The following is a 24,045-nucleotide window of genomic DNA, read 5'->3' as shown; positions in this document are numbered from 1 at the left end:
TCATGATATGCATAGAATTAGGCCCATCAACATTATGTAGTCACACACATGCATTTTTAGACTCCCTCTGAGTATTAATCTTTTAAGCTCTTGAGTTGTCTTTGAGGAAGTGTCATACTCCCTCTTAATGTAGAAGGATACTCATAATCTCAATCATTAAAGATATTCACTTCAATATCCTCACTTTATCCTGATCATCAAATGACTAATGAATTCTTATCTATACAATATTTGATAGCATGTGTAAAGTACCAACCTTCTTTTCCCACAAGAACATCCTTAGATGAGTACTTATTTGCCCATGAGGGTCATGGAACATCTCCTTGCTAAAGAGATTCAAGTGGGAATGAAACATTGGTTATTATTCCCACTACAATGTAAAATTTCGATTCTTATATCTTTGAACACTTTTGCATCACATCAAATTTGGCGACTTCTTTCTAAGTTACAACTTGCTCTTTTCATCCATAGAAGCTCCAGACATTCATTAAGCTTAATAGTAGAAGCAAACATATCCTTCCATTTTCTTAAACTCTTCCATGATTCTTAATCTCCCTTCTTTTCCTGCAAGAACATTCTCGGAAGAAAGATCGAGGCAAAATAGCTCCTACAACATAATTATATTTCTCATTAATATTATCATGATTCACATTGTAACTCATATTAATCATTATATAATTTCCAATATAGTATAGAGCAAATAAATGTAAAATTTAAATGCATATTTAAATATATACATATATATTAATATATATATTTTAATCTACACTTTCAATATATTATTTCCATAAAGAGAAAGTACAAATAATAATTTGCATACCTTATCGGCCCCATTGTCCATTATCTTAGTATTAATTATTACCATTTATATTCTATTTGCAAGAACAAAATATCTAACATTCTAATAAATATTGTATTTGCAACAATAAATATACATACTATTACCTATTTACAATCTTTGATTAAATCAATTATTCCGCTAGTCGATCCGCTGCCAATGTCATAGTCATAGGCAAGCACAACAATGTCTGTGCATGAAACAGTTAGAGGACAACCTCCTCTTTTATGAAATCGATGTAATTGTATCCCCTCACAAAATTCACATTTGCACTTTCAGTCGACTCCTTCTCAGATAAGAATTTCCTCTCTACCGAATCCAGTAAAATCGAGGCATCACAATCATCGATTAAATCAAATTCACATTATTTTGGTCAACAATATAGTTTGCCGCCTCTCTTCATATTTTGTCCATGGTGTTTAGAATGGGCACTTGCAAGGAATAATCTGGTTTTGCAGTTGAGTAGTTGATAAAAGAAATTATGCTTCCTAAGAATGCAATCATCCTCCTTTGAAACACTCATGTGGCTTCCTAGTATGTGCCATGAATTACAGAAGAATCTCATGCACAACCCATGATTTTCAGCAGAGAATAATGCCCAGCAGTGGTGACCAGAATAGCAAAAAATTGCACCAATATTGATGTCCTCAATCCAATGTACAGATCGCCCTTCAATGGCATCTTAAACATATGTCATTTGGCAATTAAAGCGCCTAGGAATTTACACCAAACACCAACCTTCCAGCTGCCTGACTTGTGGTGTCTAATTTGCAGATAATGAAGATGGTTAAATTTTAGAGTACTGGTCACCCAGTTCGCAGAGATTTATAGACGCTAATTGTAGAACAATAATCACGAAACAAGTTCTCCATTACAATGTCTTCCATCAACAATGATCATAGTATAAGAAGCCACAGACTTAAGAATACAAAAATCTTTGTATATGTTGTGATTCAAAATCTTTGAATATTTACTGCAGTTGAACTTATTTCAGACAATTATCACATACAATTTTTTAGATTGGCTTTGATACCATGTTGTTTTTCTAGGATCGTTTCTGCAAATGTAGTAACATTGCCAATGTGATTGATGTGTTCCAAATGCAGATTGAAGACTCCTAAATATGAGAGGAGGAGACATGTCTCATGAAGAGACATGTCTCTAGAGTTAATCATCATTAGTTAATAAATAACCATATGTATAACTCATCTTTAAGCATATATGTAATATTAACATATTAATAGCAATATATATATAATTCTTATCAATAATATAAGATATAAAACAATGTTCATATAAATTATGAATACAAATACTCAATGTAGTGAGTATCTCACTTCGACTGACGCTATACATCAACAGTATCAGTGTTTCTTCAAGTTTTCTGGACGGGGATTCCTGAACACAGTTTTGGGGACAGTGGGAGATGGCCACTAATATAACTTGATCAGACTAAAAGCACCTGAAATTCAAAAAAACATAAATGAAATCTGTTGAATTTGCAACTGGAATCCTTCCCTCTAGTCTTTTTGGCTTCCTGAATTTTTTTTCCTTTTATAAAAATCTCTATGCACCCCTAGGAGCATGCTGTACTGTCTTGAGAAATGTATTTCTCTTCCAAGTCTCCATGACTTTGGGAATGTCATTTGGAATCCCAGGGATGCATCCTGTGGAATGCTGGTTAGTATATGTATCATAAATATAATTGCTTTATGACATCGCTTACTTCACATCAATCAAGTGTACATTATAAAGTTAATGTAAATTCTGTTAATAAATCAGACGTAGTTATTACTTAGTTTCTGGATTAGATTGTGTAATAACTACTATGGATTGTGGAAATCTGATTGCATTAAATCAGACGTAGATAGTACCTTTTGTCTTTGTTGCTTGCTGTAGATGATCTTCTAGAAGTTCTGAATGTAGGAGGAGTTATCAGAATATTGAATGCTGTTCTGAATTTAATTGTCTTTGCAATAAATTCATAGAGGGCAGTGTTGTTTTAAGTAGTAGACATCAATGTATTGTGTGTCCTTAAACTACAATAACATCCACCTATTACACCATGACCAAAGGGCATGTCCCTCAAAGGGACATGACCCTCTCTAGGTCGGCCCATACTACACTTAACAGAAATCGGTGTCCACAATGGAGATAATAAAAATATTAACTAACTGTTTAGTTATAGTTAGTGTTAAACATGAATATTTCCCAAGGATCGCCGCCCATCCTTATACCAAGTGTAAAGTATATAATGCTTTAAATGGTATGCAAGGGGAGAATATTAAGGTGCGTTTTGCACGCTCAGACCAGTATGATATCACTGTTATAAATTCAATAGAGACAATTAAATTCAAAACAACATTCAATATTCTGATAACTCCTCCTACATTCAGAAGTTCTAGAAGATCATCTATAGCAAGCAACAAAGACAAAAGGTATTATCTACGTCTTATTTATTAATAGAATTTGCAGAAACTTTATATGGTATCAGAGCTTTGGTAGTCAAACCTAGGCTCTGCAAATTAAATAATCAGACTTATATATATCTAGCATCATTCTCCTATCTTCAATGGCATACACAGTTAGACCCGAGGATAGGTTTGATGGGAAAGAACACTTTGATGCCTAGAAATATAGAATCATGATGATTTTTGAAGAAAATGATGTAAAACAACTTGTTGATTCAGCATCCAAACAACCTACTGTTGAACCTCATAAATCTATCTAGAGTAAAGGAAATAGGAAAGCCATTTAAATCATATTAGATGGAGTGAAAAATGATATAGTACCTATGCTAACGAAACATCAAACAACATTTGCTATGATGAATGTAGTACTAAATGCATATGAGGTTGACAATGCAACTAGAGTTCTCGCACTAAAAAGGCAACTAAATCACATACAAATAAAGAAGGGAGAATCCATGAATTCTTACTTCCTAAGGGTTGCCAACCTAAGAGATGATTTTGCAAGAATAGGAACCATTATTTATGACACAGAACTAACACTGATGGCTATAGATGGATTACCAGACCCATGGGAAACATTCGCTCAAGGAGTAAGTGCCAGAGATAATCTTTTTGACTTCAATAGACTCAAGGGAGATTGTCTTTAGGAAGAATCTAGAAAACTAAAGAAAGGAGGAAAATTGAAAAAGCAAGATGAAGAACTTCATGTTCTTAATACAAATTCCTATAAAGGCAAGAAGAAGCATTCCAAGAGGAAAAGAGGTAATCAAAAGAATGACAAACCTAAGAAAGATCTATCCAAAATAAAATGCTTCAGATGTGAAAAGTTTGGACACTACAGATCTAATTGGCTTAAGAATTCTAAACAACAAGTGAACTGTATAAACATCACTAGGGAAGAAGATAACTATGAAACTAAGAATTATGTATTGTATTTGGCACTATCTAATGAAGTCTCAAGTAAAGCATGGGTGATTGATAGTGGATCTTCTCGACATATTATAGGATACAAAGAAGCACTAGACTCTATATCAGAAAAGGTTAATGGCGAAGTCACCATTGGTGATAATTCAACACATTTCGTCAAAAGAATTGGAAATTGCACCTTGAAACTAAAGTCAGGTAATTCTCTACTTCTCAAAGGAGTACTTTATGTACTAGGAATAAAAATGAATCTAATCTCGGTTACGACACTTGAAGATGATGGACATAATGTTGCATTCATGGTGAGTAAAGTTATAACCTAGGCTAAAAACTCCTCAATTAAGAAAGCAAAATTGATTGGTTAGAGAAAAGGGTATTTGTATGAATTAAATTCAGAACCTAGTCGACCTATTCAAACCCTAATTCATGAAGTTGCGGACATAAATGAAATGTGGCATAGAAGGATAGGGCATCTAAATTTCAAAACTTTATCAACCATGGAGAAGATGGTTATTGGTTTACCTAAACTGAATAAAGATCACTCAAGCATATGCAAAGGATGTGCTCTGGGTAAGAACACCAAAAGTCCATTTCATGATAGCACTAGATGGGTTTTTGTGGACATATGTCCATTCCTTCTCTTGGAGGATTTTGGTACTATATTCTGTTCATAGATGACTTCTCTAGGAAAACTTGGATTTACTTTTTAAAATGCAAAGAATCAGAAGAAGTCCTAAAGAGATTTAAAGAATTTAAAACCTTAACTGAAAATTTATAAGGACATAAAATTAAAACTCTTAGAATTGATAATGTTGGGGAATACACCTCAGAGTTGTTTAAAAGGTTTTGTAAAGAAACAGAAATTAAGAGGGAGTATACCATTTCTTATAACCCACAACAAAACGGGGTAGCAGAAAGAAAGAATAGAACAATTATAGAAGCTGCTAGAGCTATGATATTTGATCAAAATCTAGAGTATTATCTTTGGGTAGAAGCTTCTTGCATTGCTGTCTATATTCAAAATAGAAACCCTCACTCCTACCTTAGAGATAAAACTCATGAAGAAGTCTTTACTAAGGTTAAACTCAATATAAGTCATCTTAGGATTTTTGGGTGCCCTGTATATATCCATGTTCCAAAATAAAAGAGAACTAAGTTAGAACTCTCTGGGAGGAAAGGTATTTTTGTAGGGTATAGTGAAACATCTAAAGCATATAGTATTTTCATACCTGGACAAAAAAATATTGAGCTTAGTGGGGATGCAATTTTTGAAGAAGACTTAGCATTAAAAAATGGCGTAAGTTCTGAAGAACCCTCTCCTTTACCTAGTTTTGAAAGAAATACTGAAACTGAGTCTCAAAGGGAGAACATTGAAGAAATTGAAGATGAAATTCAAAATCTTAATCTTGAAGAAACTCAAAATTCTAAGAAAAGACCACTTTGGGCCATTAAGATAGTAGAGGAAGTAGAAGACTTTGTTGCACCATCCGGAACAATTAGAGAAAACAAAAAACCCAAAAGATTATCTAGTTATACAACAAACATGAATGATTTGTCTAAATCAGAACCAATTAGTGTTTCAGATGCTATTAAACATACAACTTGGAAAGATGCTATGACAGAAGAATACCAATCTATTATGAAAAATGATGTTTGGGAAATTGTTCCAAAACCTGAAAGAAAATTTGTCGTTTCTTCCAAGTGGATTTTTAAAATAAAGCATGCTGCAAACGGTAGCATTGAAAAATATAAAGCAAGATTTGTAGCCAGGGGATTCTCTCAGAAAGAGGGGATTGATTATGAAGAAACTTTTGCTCCTGTTGCCAGATACATCTTTGTAAGAGTAGTCCTAGCCATTGCAACATTGAAGGGATGGAAAGTACATTAGATGGATGTAAAAACAACATTCCTGAATGGAAAGATTACACAAGAAGTATATTTGGAGCAACCTGAAGGATTTGAAACTCATGATCCTAATGTTTTTGTATGTGGGCTTAAACAGGCTCCAAGGGTTTGGTATGAAAGAATTAATAAGTATCTCACCGGCTTAGGATTTTCCAAAAATGAAGCCAATCCAAATCTATATTATGAGATACTTAGAGGGCACTCTTAATCTTGGACTCAAATATGAGAAAGTTGACTTAGATTTACATGGATTCACTGACTTAGATTGGGGTGGAAGTGTTAAAGCCAGAAAAAGTACTTCAAGATGCTGTTTCAGTTTAGGATCAGCAATGATATCTTGGATATGCAGAAAACAGTCTTTAGTAGCACAAAGTTCTACAGAAGCCGAATGCATTGCAATAGCGATGGCCTCTTGGGAAGCAATTTGGCTTAGAAAGTTACTCGTGGGATTATTTGGGCAAGCCACGAACCCTACGATTATTCATTGTGATAATCAGAGTTCCATCAAGCTTTCGGTGAATCCAGTTTTTCATGACAGGTCCAAGCATATCGAAATTCCTTACCATTATATAAGAGATATGGTAGATAGGAATACTGTAAAATTAGAATACATTTGAATTGTAGATTAGACAACAAATATTCTCACTAAACCTCTCTCTAGAGTGAAGATAGATCACTTCAGGAAAAAACTTGGTATGGTTGAATTGTAATTCATTTGTATTCTTTAAATTATTAATAAAATAATTTTATTGTCAGGCTATTGATTGTTATGAGCTCCACCATTTGTATTCATTATTTTAGAGGCGATGGTCTCCGAGGTAATGAATACTTGTATAATAGACATTATGAGAGATGAAGATCTCTCAAATAATGTATTGAACAGTATAGAACTACTGTTAGATCTAGATGAGTTCAAGATCATTTGTGACTTAAGCATTTCTATGCCTATGAATCACAACTTGGATAAGGAAGAATTTATTTTTCAGACTTTATCCTGTTTTCTGGTAGATCTTAACTCAAGATCAAGTTGTGATATAGGATTTCCAGCTCCTACGAGTCACAAACTGGATAAATGAAGAACTTAATCATTCTTTAGATTTTATCCCGTGTGTATTGCATTACATGCAATACTGACATCACTAGTATAAGTGATAAGTCATATCACAAGATGGTTATATGACTCAGAACAATGTGTTCGATGATGCCATTTGCTCAGAAGATTCATATAGATATAGATTATCAATCTATGCTTATTCATTGTAATTGATGATGTTAGATATGTTATCTCTTAGTATGATTATCAAGTTAAGAGGGAGTGTGAAATTTATAACAGTGATATCATACTGGTCTGAGAGTGCAGATCACACCTTAATCTTCTCCCCTTGCATATCATTTAAAGCATTATATACTTGGCAAAAGGATGGGCAGCAATCCTTGGGAAATATTCATGTCTAGCACTAACTATAACTAAATAGTTATGTTAGTTAATATTTGTATTATCTCCATTGTGGATGCCAATTTCTTTAAGTGTAGTATGGGTCGACCTAGAGAGGGTCATGTCCCTTTGAGGGGCATGCCCTTTGGTTATGATATAATAGGTGGGTGTTATTGTAGTTTAAGGACACACAATACAATGATGTCTGGTACTTAAAACAATACTGCCCTATATGAATTTATTGCAGAGACAATTAAATTCAGAACAGAATTCAATATTCTGATAAGTCCTTCTACATTCAGAAGTTCTAGAAGATCATCTACAGCAAGCAACAAAGACAAAAGGTATTATCTTCGTCTGATTTATTAACAGAGTTTGCAGAAACATTACATACACTTTTCTAATCAATATGCTACAAATTTCAACCGAAATGACAATGAATAAATTAGGACATTCTTTGCTTAAAATTGTTAAAAATTAAACCTGGCAGTTTCAGTATTATGAAAAATGAATTTGATGGAAATTCAAAGGTACTTTCTCTTGTAATCTTTATTGTGTATTGTGGAGTCTAGATACATTTTTCCTTTGAATCACATTCTTTATTAGGATATGCCTTATACACCTCTTTAATTGCCTACCATTTTCATTCTACCCTTGAGTCCATTGACTTATTTGGCTTTCTTTTCAGTAATGTAAAAAAGTTTATTTCTTTCATTCTTTCTTTCTTATACCTTTATTTGACTGAATTCTCTTCATTGCCACTGCAAACATCTTACCATACTCAAAATAAATATTTCTTTTATTTGTTCTCAGAGTAGAGATTATAAGTCATTTAGCTAAAAATACAAACTATGAGATAATGAGTTAGATGCCTGATCTGTATTGCAAATATTGTTCCTTCTGACATATTCTCTGCTTATTTCTCCATTTGAGCCTATTTTTTGATATAAAAATGTTGACATACTTACGGTTTTCTTTAGTTGCATTGAAGAAAACCTATTTATATGCATTGTTTTAAAAGGTATTAGGTGTTTACATCTAAAATTATGAAGTTTGCCTTTGATCATCACTTGTTTATGAAATTCATGGTTTTGTTAATATCGAATGTCAGCTTATGGATTGGCAATGTGAATTTTAAATTGCGACAGTTTTACAATGTACAAATTGGCATTCAATCTCCAAATGGCATCAGTGCTGCTCGGAGTATTCTTCGAAGATTTAGCGACTTTTTAAAGCTATATGCCACTGTAAGTGTGTAACTCTTGTTTTCTATCTCTTGTTTTCAGCACTAAAATTGCTGTTAATGGTGACTGTTTCATGTTATTGCAAATTATGTCTCTGATTTATTTTATTTACATTATCTTAATCAAAGAATTAGTGTAACTCATGGCAGTTCTTAAATATGTATACTTCAAATGCCTGCAGCCTGAGCATGGCAGTTTGCTATGCTTGCCATAAATTGTAGGAGAATTCATTCACACGGGCATTATATTTTCCCCTAAATTTTATAGAAACAGAAATAACGGGTCAGGGGGCTCACGCAGATTATCAATCCAAGAGCTAGTAGGACCTCACACTGTGTTGCTAATTGTTTTGGATCTATGCATAGCATGCAAAGAATGTACATCAATTATATTGTGTTTTTGTTTTTCCTAGAGGATTGGTAGTTGGAGGAAGATGATGCACTTAAGTTTTCCATCTAGAAGTTAAACGTAATGGAGGACTTTTTTCTTATTTACATAGTCTGAGCGCTGGCATAAGCTAACCTGCAGATGATTATTCTGTTGATTCACATTTATTGTGCATTATAAGCAATCTATTTGTAAGCCTGAAATGCCATCTTAATGTAGTACATCTCCTACAAGGTTAGAAATTTGAATATGCGTCATCTTGATAATGTATGGTACTTGCTGCATTTTGGATATAGAAATTGTTTTACAAAGGGTTGGGCAGTGGTCATCTTTTAGAGAATCAAAGTCGTAATGACTAGAACATTCATTTTAAAGTTTCAATAAAGAATAGTGCAATGGTTAAGCGATGCATAAAATTATATGTTACAACTTTCTTATTTGTAGAGAGTGAAAGTAGTAGTGATGATAACAGATAAGTACAAAGTCTCGAGTGACTTACAGTGACCTAAAGGAACATAAGCTATAATTCTTTTGTATTTTTTAGAGATTCAAAGCTCTGATAGCTAGTCTATCTATTTTGTAATCATGGAAATTATTCAATAAAAAATTAATGTAAAGTCTGGAATGATATATACAATGACTGCTAGCCTTTGTGCGGTTTTGATCTTTTCTCTACATATTGAGGACTAACAGTTTTGGTTGTCAGAGGATCTACTGAGAGGAGCATTTTACCTCCTCCCAGGATTTGTCAGTTTGCCCCTCTGCTTCTTACATTTTTTGCAGGTTATTTTTTATTATTTGGTTAGTGTATAGCATATACAGATATCTAGGTTTAACCATTTGTTTTAATATCCTTGGTTTCTGGTATATACTTCATTTCTTCTGTGGATTTTGTTTCAGGTGTGTCGATTAGCAGTCTATACTTCCTTACTTTTCAGACTAACCTGCCTACTTATGTCATCCTTGTATCTGTACAATTGTATAATTTCTTTCTTTTTATTTCCCTTTTTCTGTGTGCAGTTAGCCTTTGTGTTTTCTTCCCAAACTTAATTCCTCCACAAAAATATTTGAACAAAGGCATAGTTTTTATAATGTCTGTTTCCTAGGTCATGTCCGACCCATAGGTGAGATTTCAAATTTTTATGTTCAGTGTTTTGTTAATTCAAGGGAGAAAATCTCTAATCTATTCTACTTCAATTTTGCTTGGGATCATTCACGTCACAATATAATCTCCATTGATGAAAAGATGCATGAGATAAGATTATATTACATGAGATATCCTTCTCCTTTTTGGTTATCCAAATAAAAAAATGATTCTAGCTAATATGCTTGTTTTACTTATCAAGCCAAAACAAGAAACTTGTTTTATTTTATGACACAATTTTTTTCTTGTGTTCTGTGTTCAGGACATTAATAATTGATAGAAATGTTAATCTATTCAATTTTCAATTGCTTGTAATAGTAACAAGATTATATTGATGTGCTTATGGAGTTAAATTTACTAAAATTTTAAAACAGAGAGAATTTTCAAATTGATATTGATTATTTGAACAGTAAACTTTTTGATTTATTTCAAAAAGTGTCTCTCTTTAAAAATTCAATTTTGTCTTTCCACTGATAACTGCAGGTCAAGCGCTTATTTCCAAAGAAAAAAATCCCTCAAGTTCCCCCAAAGCATTCTCTTCTGAGAAATAATTCAAGGCCATTCCTTCAAGAGGTAATGCAGATAAGTTTTAGTGATATGAATTCCCTCTTGTAAGGCTGTTAATTCTTTGCAGGTGATGCATACATTTGTAGGATACCATCTTAATTACTTGTAGCACGACTAATAAATCTGAATGTTCTGGTGCACGATTTTCTTCTGTTTCATTTTAGTTAGTTTTATTACTTTTTGGTTCTCTTCTTAAATAGAACAAAAACTACATATTCAACTTTTACGAAGTTGTAAACCTAGGCAGTTGAAAAACTTTCAAGTTAGTTGTTGCCGAAGTGAAATTTTAGGCATGTAAGTCATTTTTCAACAAAACACCCCTTGAAAATCATTCAAATGGCTAGGTGGTAAAAACATTTTGTTAGGAGGACAAAATTGATTTTTGAATGTGCCTGGGTTATAAAATTTTTGAGTAGGGAAAAGAAAAGAAATCTATTCTCTGTTCTCTCAAGAACTCTTCCCTATCTCTATTATGAGCCAAAAAAAGTTTATAATTGCATCTCTCTAAAACGCATATAGACTCTATCTCCTAATTTCAAACACATTTCCCTTCTCCTGCAATGGTAAACCTAACCAAAATAAATTTTTTATATCCATAATCTTATAGGTTGAAAGAAGTCATTCCCCAGTCAAATTGTTTGTGTTTTGATAATTTGTTGACTTCCATTTGAACTTAAAAAATTGGAATGATTGTATTAATAAATCACATGAATAAATAAAGTTTATAAACACTATAAAAAATGTTAACTAAAAAGAAAAGGTGTCTAAACAGAGACATCTAAAAAATAGAACAGATTAAGATAACTAAAATAAGGCCTAAATGACCATTAACTATGGTCCTAGAATAACGAGCTAAATGTTGCAAGAACCTAGAATACTAAATTCATCTAATACCTTCCCTTCACGGTCATTCTATCAACTACCCTACAAAAGACTATACATGTCTTTTGGTCATAAATTCTTCAAAACATTTTGTTGCTGCTAAGCCCCTCCTTGGATCTGCAAAATGCCAATGACCACCAAGAGTAGCCAAAATCCGTCTGGAAAAGAACAATGAAGAGTGCCCCCTTCTCTAGAATGCTTTTCATCAAGAGAGAAGCTTGCCATTGAGATGAGTCGGCCTCTAACCCTCCCAAAATCTGCAAAACCTCTGACCCAAAATTATCACAATGTGTCCAACTTGATGGTGGATAACAGAGTTAGGCTTCCTTGTAGATATAAACACACATTGAGAACAATTGCCACGATGTGGAGGAAAAATCGACAAATCCTCCAAACCATCGTAGAGGAGTAGGACACCCTAAATTAGATGGCAAGATACCATGAGTTGAAGTTAACAAAGCATTGTTTTGTTTGAAAAAGGTTAAAAACCCTAAAAGAAAATCCCACGTGAACTTTGTGAATTACAAAAACTTGAAATGATTTTTAAGGTGACAAATTAAAAAAAACCAAATAGATAGCTGACACGAAATCTGAGACATGGATCAACCTACAAAACATCGTTTTTAAGGGAAAAAGGTAAAATTGTTTTGTTTGAAAAAGGTTAAAAACCCTAAAAGAAAATCCCACGTGAACTTTGTGAATTACAAAAACTTGAAATGATTTTTAAGGTGACAAATTAAAAAAAACCAAATAGATAGCTGACACGAAATCTGAGACATGGATCAACCTACAAAACATCGTTTTTAAGGGAAAAAGGTAAAATTGTTTTGTTTGAAAAAGGTTAAAAACCCTAAAAGAAAATCCCACGTGAACTTTGTGAATTACAAAAACTTGAAATGATTTTTAAGGTGACAAATTAAAAAAAACCAAATAGATAGCTGACACGAAATCTGAGACATGGATCAACCTACAAAACATCGTTTTTAAGGGAAAAAGGTAAAACCTTTCTAGAAACTGGAAAGTCCTCCCTGACAGGAGCAGACCCTTAATTTTGGAAAAAAGAATAATAAAACCAAATTTCTTTTTTCGAAGGACAGGATTGTTAAAATGCACTAGAATTATTTTGAAGGGAAAAAATGTTGAAAACCTATCATTTTTTTAGTTGAAACATTATAAAACCCCTTAAAAATTTTGTAAGTGAAAAAATAAAAAAAACTCATTAGAAAATTTTTAAGGGAAAAAACTATGCAAAACCCATCAATTTTTTAGGTAACAAATAATTAAAACTCGTCAAAGATATTTTAAGGGAGAAAATTATAGAAACCAATCATAATTTTTTTTTAAGGGAAACAGGTTATGAAAACCCATTAGAGAAACCTTCATGCAACAAAACATGAGAGTTTGCATGGTAAACAACATATGGAAGCAACATGCAACTCACAAAAAACACATGCAAGAACATGCAAACGTAAAAAATCAGGGACTTTTGTGGACACCAGGAAATCACGCAATCAAAACCCTTGACTAGGGTTGTGTGTGATTTACAGCAAAAATGTTCAAAGATGAACCACAAAATTTCCATAAAATACCTGCAATGATTCTTATTTCAAAAATTGAAAAACAAAATTGTGGGAAAAAACACTAGATCAAAAGAATCTCAGTTTTTTCTTAAAACAATTACCAAATTTTATGAAATCCCACTGACCCTCTAATAAATAGAGTTTAAAGATGCTATAAAAAATGTTAAATAAAAAGAAAAGTTGGCTAAATTAAATTAACACCAAAAAGTAGAACAGATGAAGGTAATTAAAAATAAAGCCTAAATGACCATTAACTTAGGTTCTAGAATAACAAGTTAAATATAGCAAGCACTTAGGGTACTAAAAACATTCTAATACCAGTCTTATGTGAACTCTCAATTTAAATTATTTAACACAAACATATATATTAAGGTTCTACAATTTATGTAAGCATGCTTTATCGATGTTTTCATATGATTATTTAAAATTTCTCTATTATTTGTATAGCCATCCCCACTGCCATCCCCAACTGTCTCCTACTTTGAGAGAAAAAAAATTGTGATGGCATAAGTGATGCAGATGTCTTGAAGCACATATTTGATGGTGATTGGATTAGTTATTGTCTTGTCATTGATGTCAACTTGATAGTTGGTGATAGATTAGTAATTTGGTTTACTGGAAAACCAAATTACTTATTGTGCAGGTGACAAAAGTGTGTGGTTGATTTGTATGATGAGTTAGAGTGTGCGATTGGTATTGGAGACTGAGAGATGTTTCTAGTTGTTGTATGTGTAATTTCATGTATTGCACATCAATAGTGAGTGTGTTATGATTGATTGAAGTGAAACCGTTTAATCGGGTTGATCAGTTTATGATAGATAGTGAATGATTTGATTGGTTCATCAAATCTGTATTGTTTCAAGTGATGAAATCTAGGATTTATGATGATTACTAAGTTGTTGGATCAGGGTCAAATTTTTGTTTGATTTGGTTTACAAGAAGGCATATTTTGGATCAATTAAAGAGAGTTCAGGAATGAAAATGAAGAACATGTTGAAATTTCGTGTTTGATCTAGAATTAGTAACATGGAGGCTGTTTTTGGTAGATCTTTCACAATGGTGAGTTGGTTCATGATGTGGAAATGACGTGGAATCAATAAGTTTTGATGGATTGGTTATACAATGGGAATTGTGATGGAATTTCTCGGAAGTATGTATTAATGGGAAAAAGTGAAAAGGCTAGAAGTTCTATGTTAAATTGATGTGCAATTCAAGTGGTTGATTGTGTGGTACCAGGTAATGATGAATTAGGGTTTGGTAATGCGTTTTGGTCAAACGTAGATGCATCTCATTGTGTAACACATTTAGGGTTTGGATACCTAATGAGAAGTAAATGTATATGGCATAATTTTAGTTTGAAGAGGAGAGAGAAGTGAGAGTTTGTGATTGACAAGGGTTTTGCGATCATGATGTTAGCTAAATGTTTGTTAGAAGATGCAGGTGATGAATTGAAAAGGATATATTCAAGCAATATCGGAGTACTATTTATCAGATCATTCTACTTGGTTGATCCTAACAGGTTGTCAAGTTAAAAGCCTCTAACAAGATCACTTCTAACAAGCTGAACAAGATCTTTAGTAGAATCTGAAGTTAATTCTACTTGGTAAATTCTAATAGGTTGTTAAGTTAAAAGCCTCTAACAATGTCACTTCTAACAGGTTGAGCAGGATCTTTAGTAGGATTTGAACTTAATTCCTCTAGTCGGGTGGCTGATTAATTTGAGTTAGAAAACCCTTTAAAAAGGCTACTCCTGACAAAGTAAAGATCGTAATAGGTCTAAGGCAAATCCCTTAACTTGGTGGCTCCTACTAGGGTTTGGTCTTGACTGGGCATTATTGTAAGCACCTAACTGGGCCAAGCCTTTAACAAGGCACATTTTAAAGAGAACAAAGTATTTGTGGGTATCAAATTATCAAATTTTACCATGGTTTTTATCTTTGACTAAGGGTGTCCATGATAAAATTCTTGGTGTTATTGTGTTATTTTTGTGGATGCTTTTATGAGTTGTTTTGTTGTTAGTTTCACAAGTTAACATGGAATGAATGAATGAATGATTAGATGCTAGATCTGATATTAGTTAATCATGTTTGTGAAGTTGTGATAAAAGTTTGAAGTTAGAAGATTACTGATTCATTTCCCTACTCTTAGGAATCTTGGACCTTAAATATATTAACAATTGGTCCTTGAAACTTCATTTCCCTATCCCCCTCTTTGAAAACCCAGTATAAAGGGAGGAGAGTTTATTTGAAAGGGGGAGGGAGGAAGGAAAAAGGAAAGTTGGAAATCAAGAAAGAAATAACGGAAGAGAAAACAAAACAAGAAGAAAATAAGGATCGACTCCCTCAAAAAGGAAAAGGTTATGAAGGTTTTTGATACTTCCAAAGGGGAGTAAGTATGGAAGGTTGTGACATTTGTAAAGGCCAGAAATAATGAAAGGTTGTCATTCTTCTAAAGGGTGGTAATTATGAGAGTCATTATTATGAAAGGTTGTGACTCTTTCAAAGGTTAGTAACAATGAAAGGTGTTAAGGTTGTAGCTTCTGTCGGATTGATTTTAACATGAGATACCTTGTTGATGGTAAATCATCTTTAAGGTAAATATCTTATATATATAATGTAATATAATATATATTATACATTATATATTATTATATAATAATATGATAATATATTACATATATGGTTAACATATTAATATTACATATATGCTTAAGATGAGTTACATATATGGTTAATTATATTACTATTATATTAATATGTTACCTAGTGATGTTTAACCATAGAGACATGTCTCCTCTCATATTTATGAGTCCTCAAATCTGCATTTACAAAATCATCCATAACAATGTCTATGATTCTACATTTGCAAAAACGATCCTAGAAATTAACATGATATCAGAGCAAGGCTGCAAAATGTAAAGAGTAAAATTGGTATAATATCTTGAAATGGTATTTACATTCCTTGGACAATCATATTTATATTTTCGCTTCTGAAGGCATTAAGTGCTTAGAGGATTGCGGACAGGAGGGTCTTACAAAATGCATTGTCATCATACCTTTTGCATGTCATGAAGCTATCGGGGGGTCACATTTCACTCACCTAATAAACAGTGTTATGGATCTTCCTTGAATACTTTCGTGCTCCGCTAATCTTGTGTTGCCAATTCACATTGAAAGGTATATTTTCCGTACTTCGGGCTATTATGCGCAAATCATGCAACAAGGAATGTGTTGGAGTTTTGCATCACACCTAGCAGGGTGTTGTTAGAAATGCTTGTTGCCATTAGAATCCTTGTAGATAAAAGATAATGCTTGGCGTGGATCCAAAAATAAATAATGACGACAATTTTTAAAAAATAAAAATAAAAATAATGAATGCATGAGTATGTGAACCTTATTTCTCGAATAATTGTTGAATTCAGTTCTTCTGCCGTGAGATTATCGTGAATATATTTTGAGGACAATCAAATGATACTTTGCTGAAGAAACCGCTAATTTTTCTATCGAACTTAAAAAGCACAAGATTATTGAAGTGTCATGAATATGGTCTAAATTTCTGTCATATATGATAAATACCAAGTATTGCTGTGAATTTGAGTTTGAGGTTGTGTATTGTACCTAAATTATTTGAATTGCTATTATTATTGCCAGAAGATTATTTGTTTTTTCATGGGAGTTTATTACGGATGGTACCATCTACACGCTAATAACGATTGAGCATCTTGAACCATTAAAATCAATTATTTGGGGATAGCCATCGATTCCTTAAATAGATAACAAGGGCATCACTGATAAAATTGAGGGTACCACACAATAACTAATGGAATCTAGAAGATAATGACGTGATGAGAAATGGATACTTAAAATTCAGGAAATAATCCATTTATGAGAGGGCATGTTATGGAAATAAGTGAAAAGGAAATATTAGGTCTTCAACAAAAACACATTATACGGTATTGTAGATTGATTAAAAATTGGCAAGAATCCAATAGCTAGATTAGAAAACAAGGTATCGGGTATTAGTGAAGTCGAAAGATCATAGTAAAGTTGGTGAATTGACAAACACAAAAGAGATCGAGTGACACTAAATTATATCTAGTTGTGGAAGGGCATTGACATCATTTGAATTTTACCAAACTAATGAAAAACAAATATAATTAATCAGCGGTGTGAAAGGCAACACAACCAGATAATATCATCATGCATACAAGAGGCAAATGTCTTCACAGAGAAGAGGATTTAGGATTGAGAAGCTGTAAAGGAAAGTTATCTTATAAAGAGACTAACACCGATAATAAGGAAAGGTTCAAATCTGGACATGTTTTCTATGTTCGTAACGGTTGAAGATAGGGAGATGGGATTGAGCACTTGTAGCATGGATTGGGTCCTCTAGGCATGCTGATAAAAGCATTGTGGTGATTCATTAATAGTTGAAATTTCTAATATTGAACGGGTCAATGTTGAATGACTTAGGGAAGAGTGTGAAATGATCGGGCAAATCTATGTGGAAATATTGGATAGATGGTGCAAGAAAAAGAATATGGAATTATAAAAGTATATTTGATATACGGATCGGAAAGTCTTTGACTTGGAAGATGATAGAATAATTTTTATAAAGTAGAGGAAGTATTGATATTAGTATCAAGAGGATGAATCAAGAAGTATAAAAGATTACATCAAAGATATGTATGTACAAGTAAGTATTATATTAAAATACATTGTGTTAAGTTCCTAGCATAATTATTATGTTAGTATATTTGATAAATTATTTAAAGATGAAATATAGGTATATGAAAGCCTATTAGAATAAGGCTTTAGATTCAATCATAATACATTTTAAATGTAAAGATTAATTATAGTTAAAATAGGGTATGAGTATAATTTTAATTACTATATATCTAATTAGGGATATAATGCAATAGAATGAATGAATCAATTTTATAACTTAGGGAAGGAAGTAATTTTATTCATTTAATAAATTGATATAAATATGAAAGGTTCAGATTGAGTTATCTTATTATTACTATTGGAAATATAAAATAAACAGTTATTTATGTGATTGTTAGTTATAAGTATGACATAAATTACTAATATTCTTATCAGTATTAAAAGAACTATTTGCCTTGATCTTTTCCTTTGAAAATGTTATTGTAGGAAGAGGGAGATTGAGATTCAAAGGGAGCCTGACATGTTATTAGAGGCACCCTGGAAAGAGAGGGAGAAGATTGCGGATGTTATTTAGTTAATCTTCAAATATCTCGATCTTATTGATTAAGAGGGAATAAGCAATGTTATAACTTCAATGATCTCGGTGTTATTGATTAAGAAGGAATAAACAATGTTGAGATGAATTTCTCTAGTGATTAATAAATTGCCATTGTCAAGAGGACCGTGATTCATACATCATGACCATGTGATTTTAATGGGCCTACCCCCTATGTACATCATGAGGAAGTGATGACTTCTAAATGATGTCACTTGTATTTGTAGAAGTTATTGTAAGGAAATTTGAGTTGTGAGATGTTAATGAAGTTTTTAAAGAATTCATTTGAACCATCTACGAGTCTCTTCGTGATGAATGAAACTTGACGTATGGGTTGTAGAGTCATTCATGTGGCACAATCATACTTAATCAAGATATTGACGTATTGTGGACAAGTTTGATAAAATGGAAGGACATGTTCGCTTCTACTGTTAAACTAAATAAATGTTTGGATTTTCAATGGACGAAAAGAGTAAGTTGGAAATTAGAAAAGAGTTGTCATATTTGATACAAAATTGTTCAACAATATAAGAATGTGTGGAAATTTTACATTGTGGGGAAACAATAGTCAATGTTCCATTCCCATTCTCAAATAATCTAAAAAGACAATATTTGAATCTTCATGTGCAGATAAGTATTCTTTAAGTATTCTTATCTTTTACATTTATCTACTCTTTGTAGTCTCTCTTCTATATGTAATTCTATGCATACTATAAGGGTTTTTTGCTTTGATCTTTTCCTTTATGTTTTAGGATATTCTTACAGGAAAAGGTTGGTACTTTACATATGCTACCAAATATTGTGCAGACCCAATCTAATGATAGTATCTCCAAAGACTCTAATGATCAAGATGGATAAAGTGAGGCTCTTAAAGCAAACATCTTTGATGATTGAGATTATGAGATTCTTCTACATTAAGAGGGAGTATGACAATTCTTCTAAGGCAACGCAGGAGCTTAGAAGATTGATACTCAGAGGGAGTCTAAAAATACATGTGTGTAACTGCATGATTTTGATGGGTCCACTCCTATGTATATCATGAGGAAGTGATGATTTATCACCAGAAAATTAGATATCAGATTCAAAGTGACTTTGACAAGAATCCTTGTGGAAGAGAGTCTCTAAGGGAGTAACCATTGGACCTGACTTCCCAGGATCATTGTTTAGAGGGAGGGTTTTTTGAGGTGTGATCCTTTGTGAATGATATCTTCTTTATGAGGAGAAGTTCTAAGTGAAACTCCTTGTAATGCATTCTTCTCTGTGAGAGAAAATTAAGGTGAAAGCCTTTGTACCATCCTTTGACTGGGTTCATGGTGGTTACTATTTCACATATGATATGTAATGAAAGGTAGCGATCTTTCATTGACATATATAAACAGAAGGTAACCATTATTAGATGACGATCTTATAAATGGTAGAACTGTTATCATGATAGACTTCATTAAATTGTTGTCCTAGAGTGCTGAAAATTATGATAACAAACAAGACAGAAGGTAACCATTGTAAGGTGGTGATTTTATAAATGGTAGACCTGTTATCATGGTTCTTTGGGCCAGATTTTGCCGAACACCATGATAACCAACTTGTTATGGTTCTTTGGGTCGAATCTTGTTGACATCATAGTTATACTACTATAGACCACACTTAATGTGGTGTTTTGAAGTTATGGAAATTGCTTCAATTGTGTGTTATGAAAGGTGAGAAATTTAGCCTCGTAGTGAATTGAATATCATACTGAGATGATATCTTTTCATATTCTTGAGAGCCTAACATGTTCTATAAGTCCTCCCTAGCTAGGAGAGAGTGTTAAGGTTGTAGCTTCTGTCGGATTGATTTTAACATGACATACCTTGTTGATGGTAAATCATCTTTAAGATAAATATCTTATATATAGTATACATTATATATGTAATATAATATATATAATATATATTATACATTATATATTATTATATAATAATATAATATATATTATATATTATTACATAATAATATAATAATATATTACATATATGGTTAACATATTAATATTAGATATATGCTTAAGATGAGTTACATATATGGTTAGTTATATTACTATTATATTAATATGTTAACTAATGATGTTTAACTATAGAGACATGTCTCTTCATGAGACATGTCTCCTTTCATATTTATGAGTCCTCAAATCTGCATTTGGAAAATCATCAATTACAATGACTATGATTCTACATTTGCAGAAATGATCCTAGAAATTAACAAAAGGTTGCGACTCTTCCAAAGAGTGGTAATGGTGAAAATTTGTGATTGTTGCAAAGGGCAGCCATGAAGAGGTGTGACTCTTACCCACATTGGAAGATATTAGGGAGAGAAGGTTTCATTTGAGGGGGATGTCTAAGGGAGAGCAATTTGGGGACTAGTATATTTTTCTTAAAGGAAACAAAATTGGTGATTCAATTCCAAATGGAAGGTAGTAACCCTTTCCCCAATAAAGGAGATTTCATTCCAAGTGTTGAAGGGGGACTTATCAATCATTAGTCATGAATCCGTCCAAACATCCATCAGTCATTAATCCCAAGCAAATAATCAATCAACAATCATGCAAACAATCATCAAATCCACGTCAATCATCACATCATCTTGTGGTCAAGACAACATACAATTCAACAATCAAGCATCACTCCATCAAGTTTGCATTCATTCAATCATCATCCACTAATTTCAAACTAGCATTCATTATATTGTCCCTTTTCAATCATCTAATCAACAATTAATTGATTATAACTTGCCAATACCTTGAATTATCAAATCAAAGGAATACATTCAGTCAATCAATCTTTCACATCAAACATAAGGAAGATAGAAATAAGAACCATTTGTACAACCATCTAAGGTATATCCTGCCTGCCCTTCACTATTTGGCATACAATGATATCCATTTGTCATAAGAACAGAAATAAATTGCAGGAACATTCAAATCAGGCAAAGCAGATCTTTGTATTTCAAAATTGTTATTGTAGCATCTGTTAATTACTCTAGAGGTATTATCATTACCTATGCATTCAATTAGTTATCTTTATCTATATTTATTTCTGATTTGATTTAGAATGCATGTATCAATGATCTGTTTGTAAACCTCCATCATTATTGAAGGAAAGAGGTGCAAGTAAAAGAGGAATCCCAAGGATTGCCATCTAGGAAGGAACCTTGGGTGGATGTTCATTTTACTTGTCACTAGGGCCAAGAGGGTCAAAGCTCTGCTCTTGGCCTTGGATAGGACACTCAAGGAGGCTCCATTATGATCTCCTCACCAACTCTATATTCATTGTTATTAAATCTTATGAGATGAAGCATGTATAGGGAAAGCAATTACAAACACCCCACTAGGTAGGGACCTTGCGTGGATGCCCATGATGTCAGTCACTGGGCCAAGAGGGCCAAAGTTTGGTTTGGGATGGCTTTGGGCAGAACTATTGTGCTTCTTTAATGCGTTGAAATGATAAACATAGCATTTGAATATCGTGTGGTATGGGCTAAACTTTAACAATGGATATACATGCATGCATACACACATATACATAACCTTTAATAACGGATATAAATGCACACATATATACATATACATGTGTGAATGTATGTTATGATTATAGAATTCAAATTTAGGATGATCATTTTAAGAGATGTTTTACTTGGTAAAATATAATCATTAGTCTAATTTTTTACAACTATGATTCTAGGGTAAATACAAGGGAAAATTAGGAAGAAAATTACAATTTTAATTTGATTCATATCATCCAAATTATAACTCTTAACTAACTTTGTATGATTTTGAGTTCTGCTTATATATTGAGTCTTATGCTAACCACAATTTGGCATAGGACTTGATGCAAGATGAAGTGATTATCTTGGTATTGTGTAGCTTGGAACCTTCAAGTATGGAAGTGGTAAAAAATATGTAATAGATAGTGATGCAGTTCATACCACAAACTTTCTTGGGACCATTGAGCTTAGGTATTGTGTAGCTTGGAACCTTCAAGTATGGAAGTGGTAAAAAATATGTAATAGATAGTGATGCAGTTCATACCACAAACTTTCTTGGGACCATTGAGCTTAGAGAGTACCTAGGTGTCTTTGCAAAGCTTGTAAAGTGGCTAAATGCCTAAGATAGTGATCTTTGATGCTTGTGACTAAGTCAGAAACTTTAATACGTCTGTATTAGGAACCATTAGTTGTAGTCATTAGTGATCATAATTGTAAAGCTCTAAACAAGCTAACAAATGGGAAGGAAAATGTTTTTGGGTGATGCAAGATTGCTCTTACACCCTAGATGCTCCTGCTTTAAACCTTCATATGAATCTCCAAATGAGTTTTGTTTTTTCCAAAACACATTTGTTCTTAATATAATTCATTGATTTTGGATTGCTATTGATTTATCACCTTTATATGAATAACAAATTTATACAATATATTAACTATTTAAAAAAAATACACATCGGTTCTTTGGAACTAATACAAAATATCATACATCTTGTATTTTTTAAACTCGAGCTCAATCGCCATTCTATGTAAGTTCTTCTATAAATTTGTTGGGAGCTGAGCTGTTAGGTTGACAATGGTGGATGAGCTACTAGTCCAACAGCATCACTCATTCTTCCTTTCGTTGTGGCACATGTAGACACCTCTCATATGTTGGTGCATTTCTTTTTACCATATTGAATATGTTGATAGGAGATGATTGGTTTCAACTTTTTTTATAACTATTAGATGGAAGGGCATTTATTTTATATTAAGTTAGGTGGATTATGAGAACTTTAAGTACAACATGGTGTGAGATTTTGATATCTTGTCCATTTTGATTAGTTAATCAAGTTGGATTCTTTTGATAACTTGCCTACCATATTGAAAAACAGAAAGATGATCCTCTAAAGAAACAATCTATGCTACATCTTTTCAAAGTTAACTCATGATTACTACTACACTTGATAGTATTTTGTATGGAATTTATCAACCCAACTTTAATGTAAGATTGTGTGCATGTAATAATACTTACAACTGCATACACAGTCAGTGAGGGCTTATTTCACTAGCTTGAAATGATTGCAGAGGCGACGTGCATTAGAAGAATGGATGGAGAGACTACTTTCTGATATTGACATATCACGAAGTGTTGCAGTTGCATCCTTCATTGAGCTTGAGGCTGCTGCAAGGTCAGGTATGTGTTTTTTGTCTTCTGAACTTATTATCCAACTTAATCAGGGATTTAGCCTTTGGTATGAGGGTGCCTTTCAATAATATTGTTTGTCAAAAGAAATTCTTAACTCCAACTTGACTTTTGATTCTGAACTGAATCATAGTAGCTAAAAGTGCATGATGTTGGGAATTATATTTTAAGAAGTCATCAACTCAACCCCTTTATGTTTTCTCTAG

General features: G+C 32.7%; 1 protein-coding gene across 1 annotated transcript in view; it reads left to right on the top strand.

Moving 5' to 3' along the window:
- The window catches only part of LOC149555781 (PX domain-containing protein EREL1-like), a 102,694-nt gene that overhangs the window by 5,565 nt on the left and 73,084 nt on the right, over positions 1–24,045 (top strand). Inside the window, exons 4-6 of the mRNA XM_089829940.1 lie at positions 8,722–8,820; positions 10,832–10,921; positions 23,722–23,830. Coding sequence (XP_089686066.1) covers positions 8,722–8,820; positions 10,832–10,921; positions 23,722–23,830 — 298 coding nt within the window. The remainder of the gene's footprint in view (positions 1–8,721; positions 8,821–10,831; positions 10,922–23,721; positions 23,831–24,045) is intronic.

The sequence above is a fragment of the Cupressus sempervirens genome, chromosome 5, assembly GCF_028749045.1.
Source record: "Cupressus sempervirens isolate cs-2001-9-10 chromosome 5, ASM2874904v1, whole genome shotgun sequence".
In the NCBI taxonomy this organism is placed as follows: Eukaryota; Viridiplantae; Streptophyta; class Pinopsida; order Cupressales; family Cupressaceae; genus Cupressus; species Cupressus sempervirens.
The sequence above is the reverse complement of the archived record's forward strand: the minus strand, read 5'-3'. Positions and strand labels throughout refer to the sequence as shown.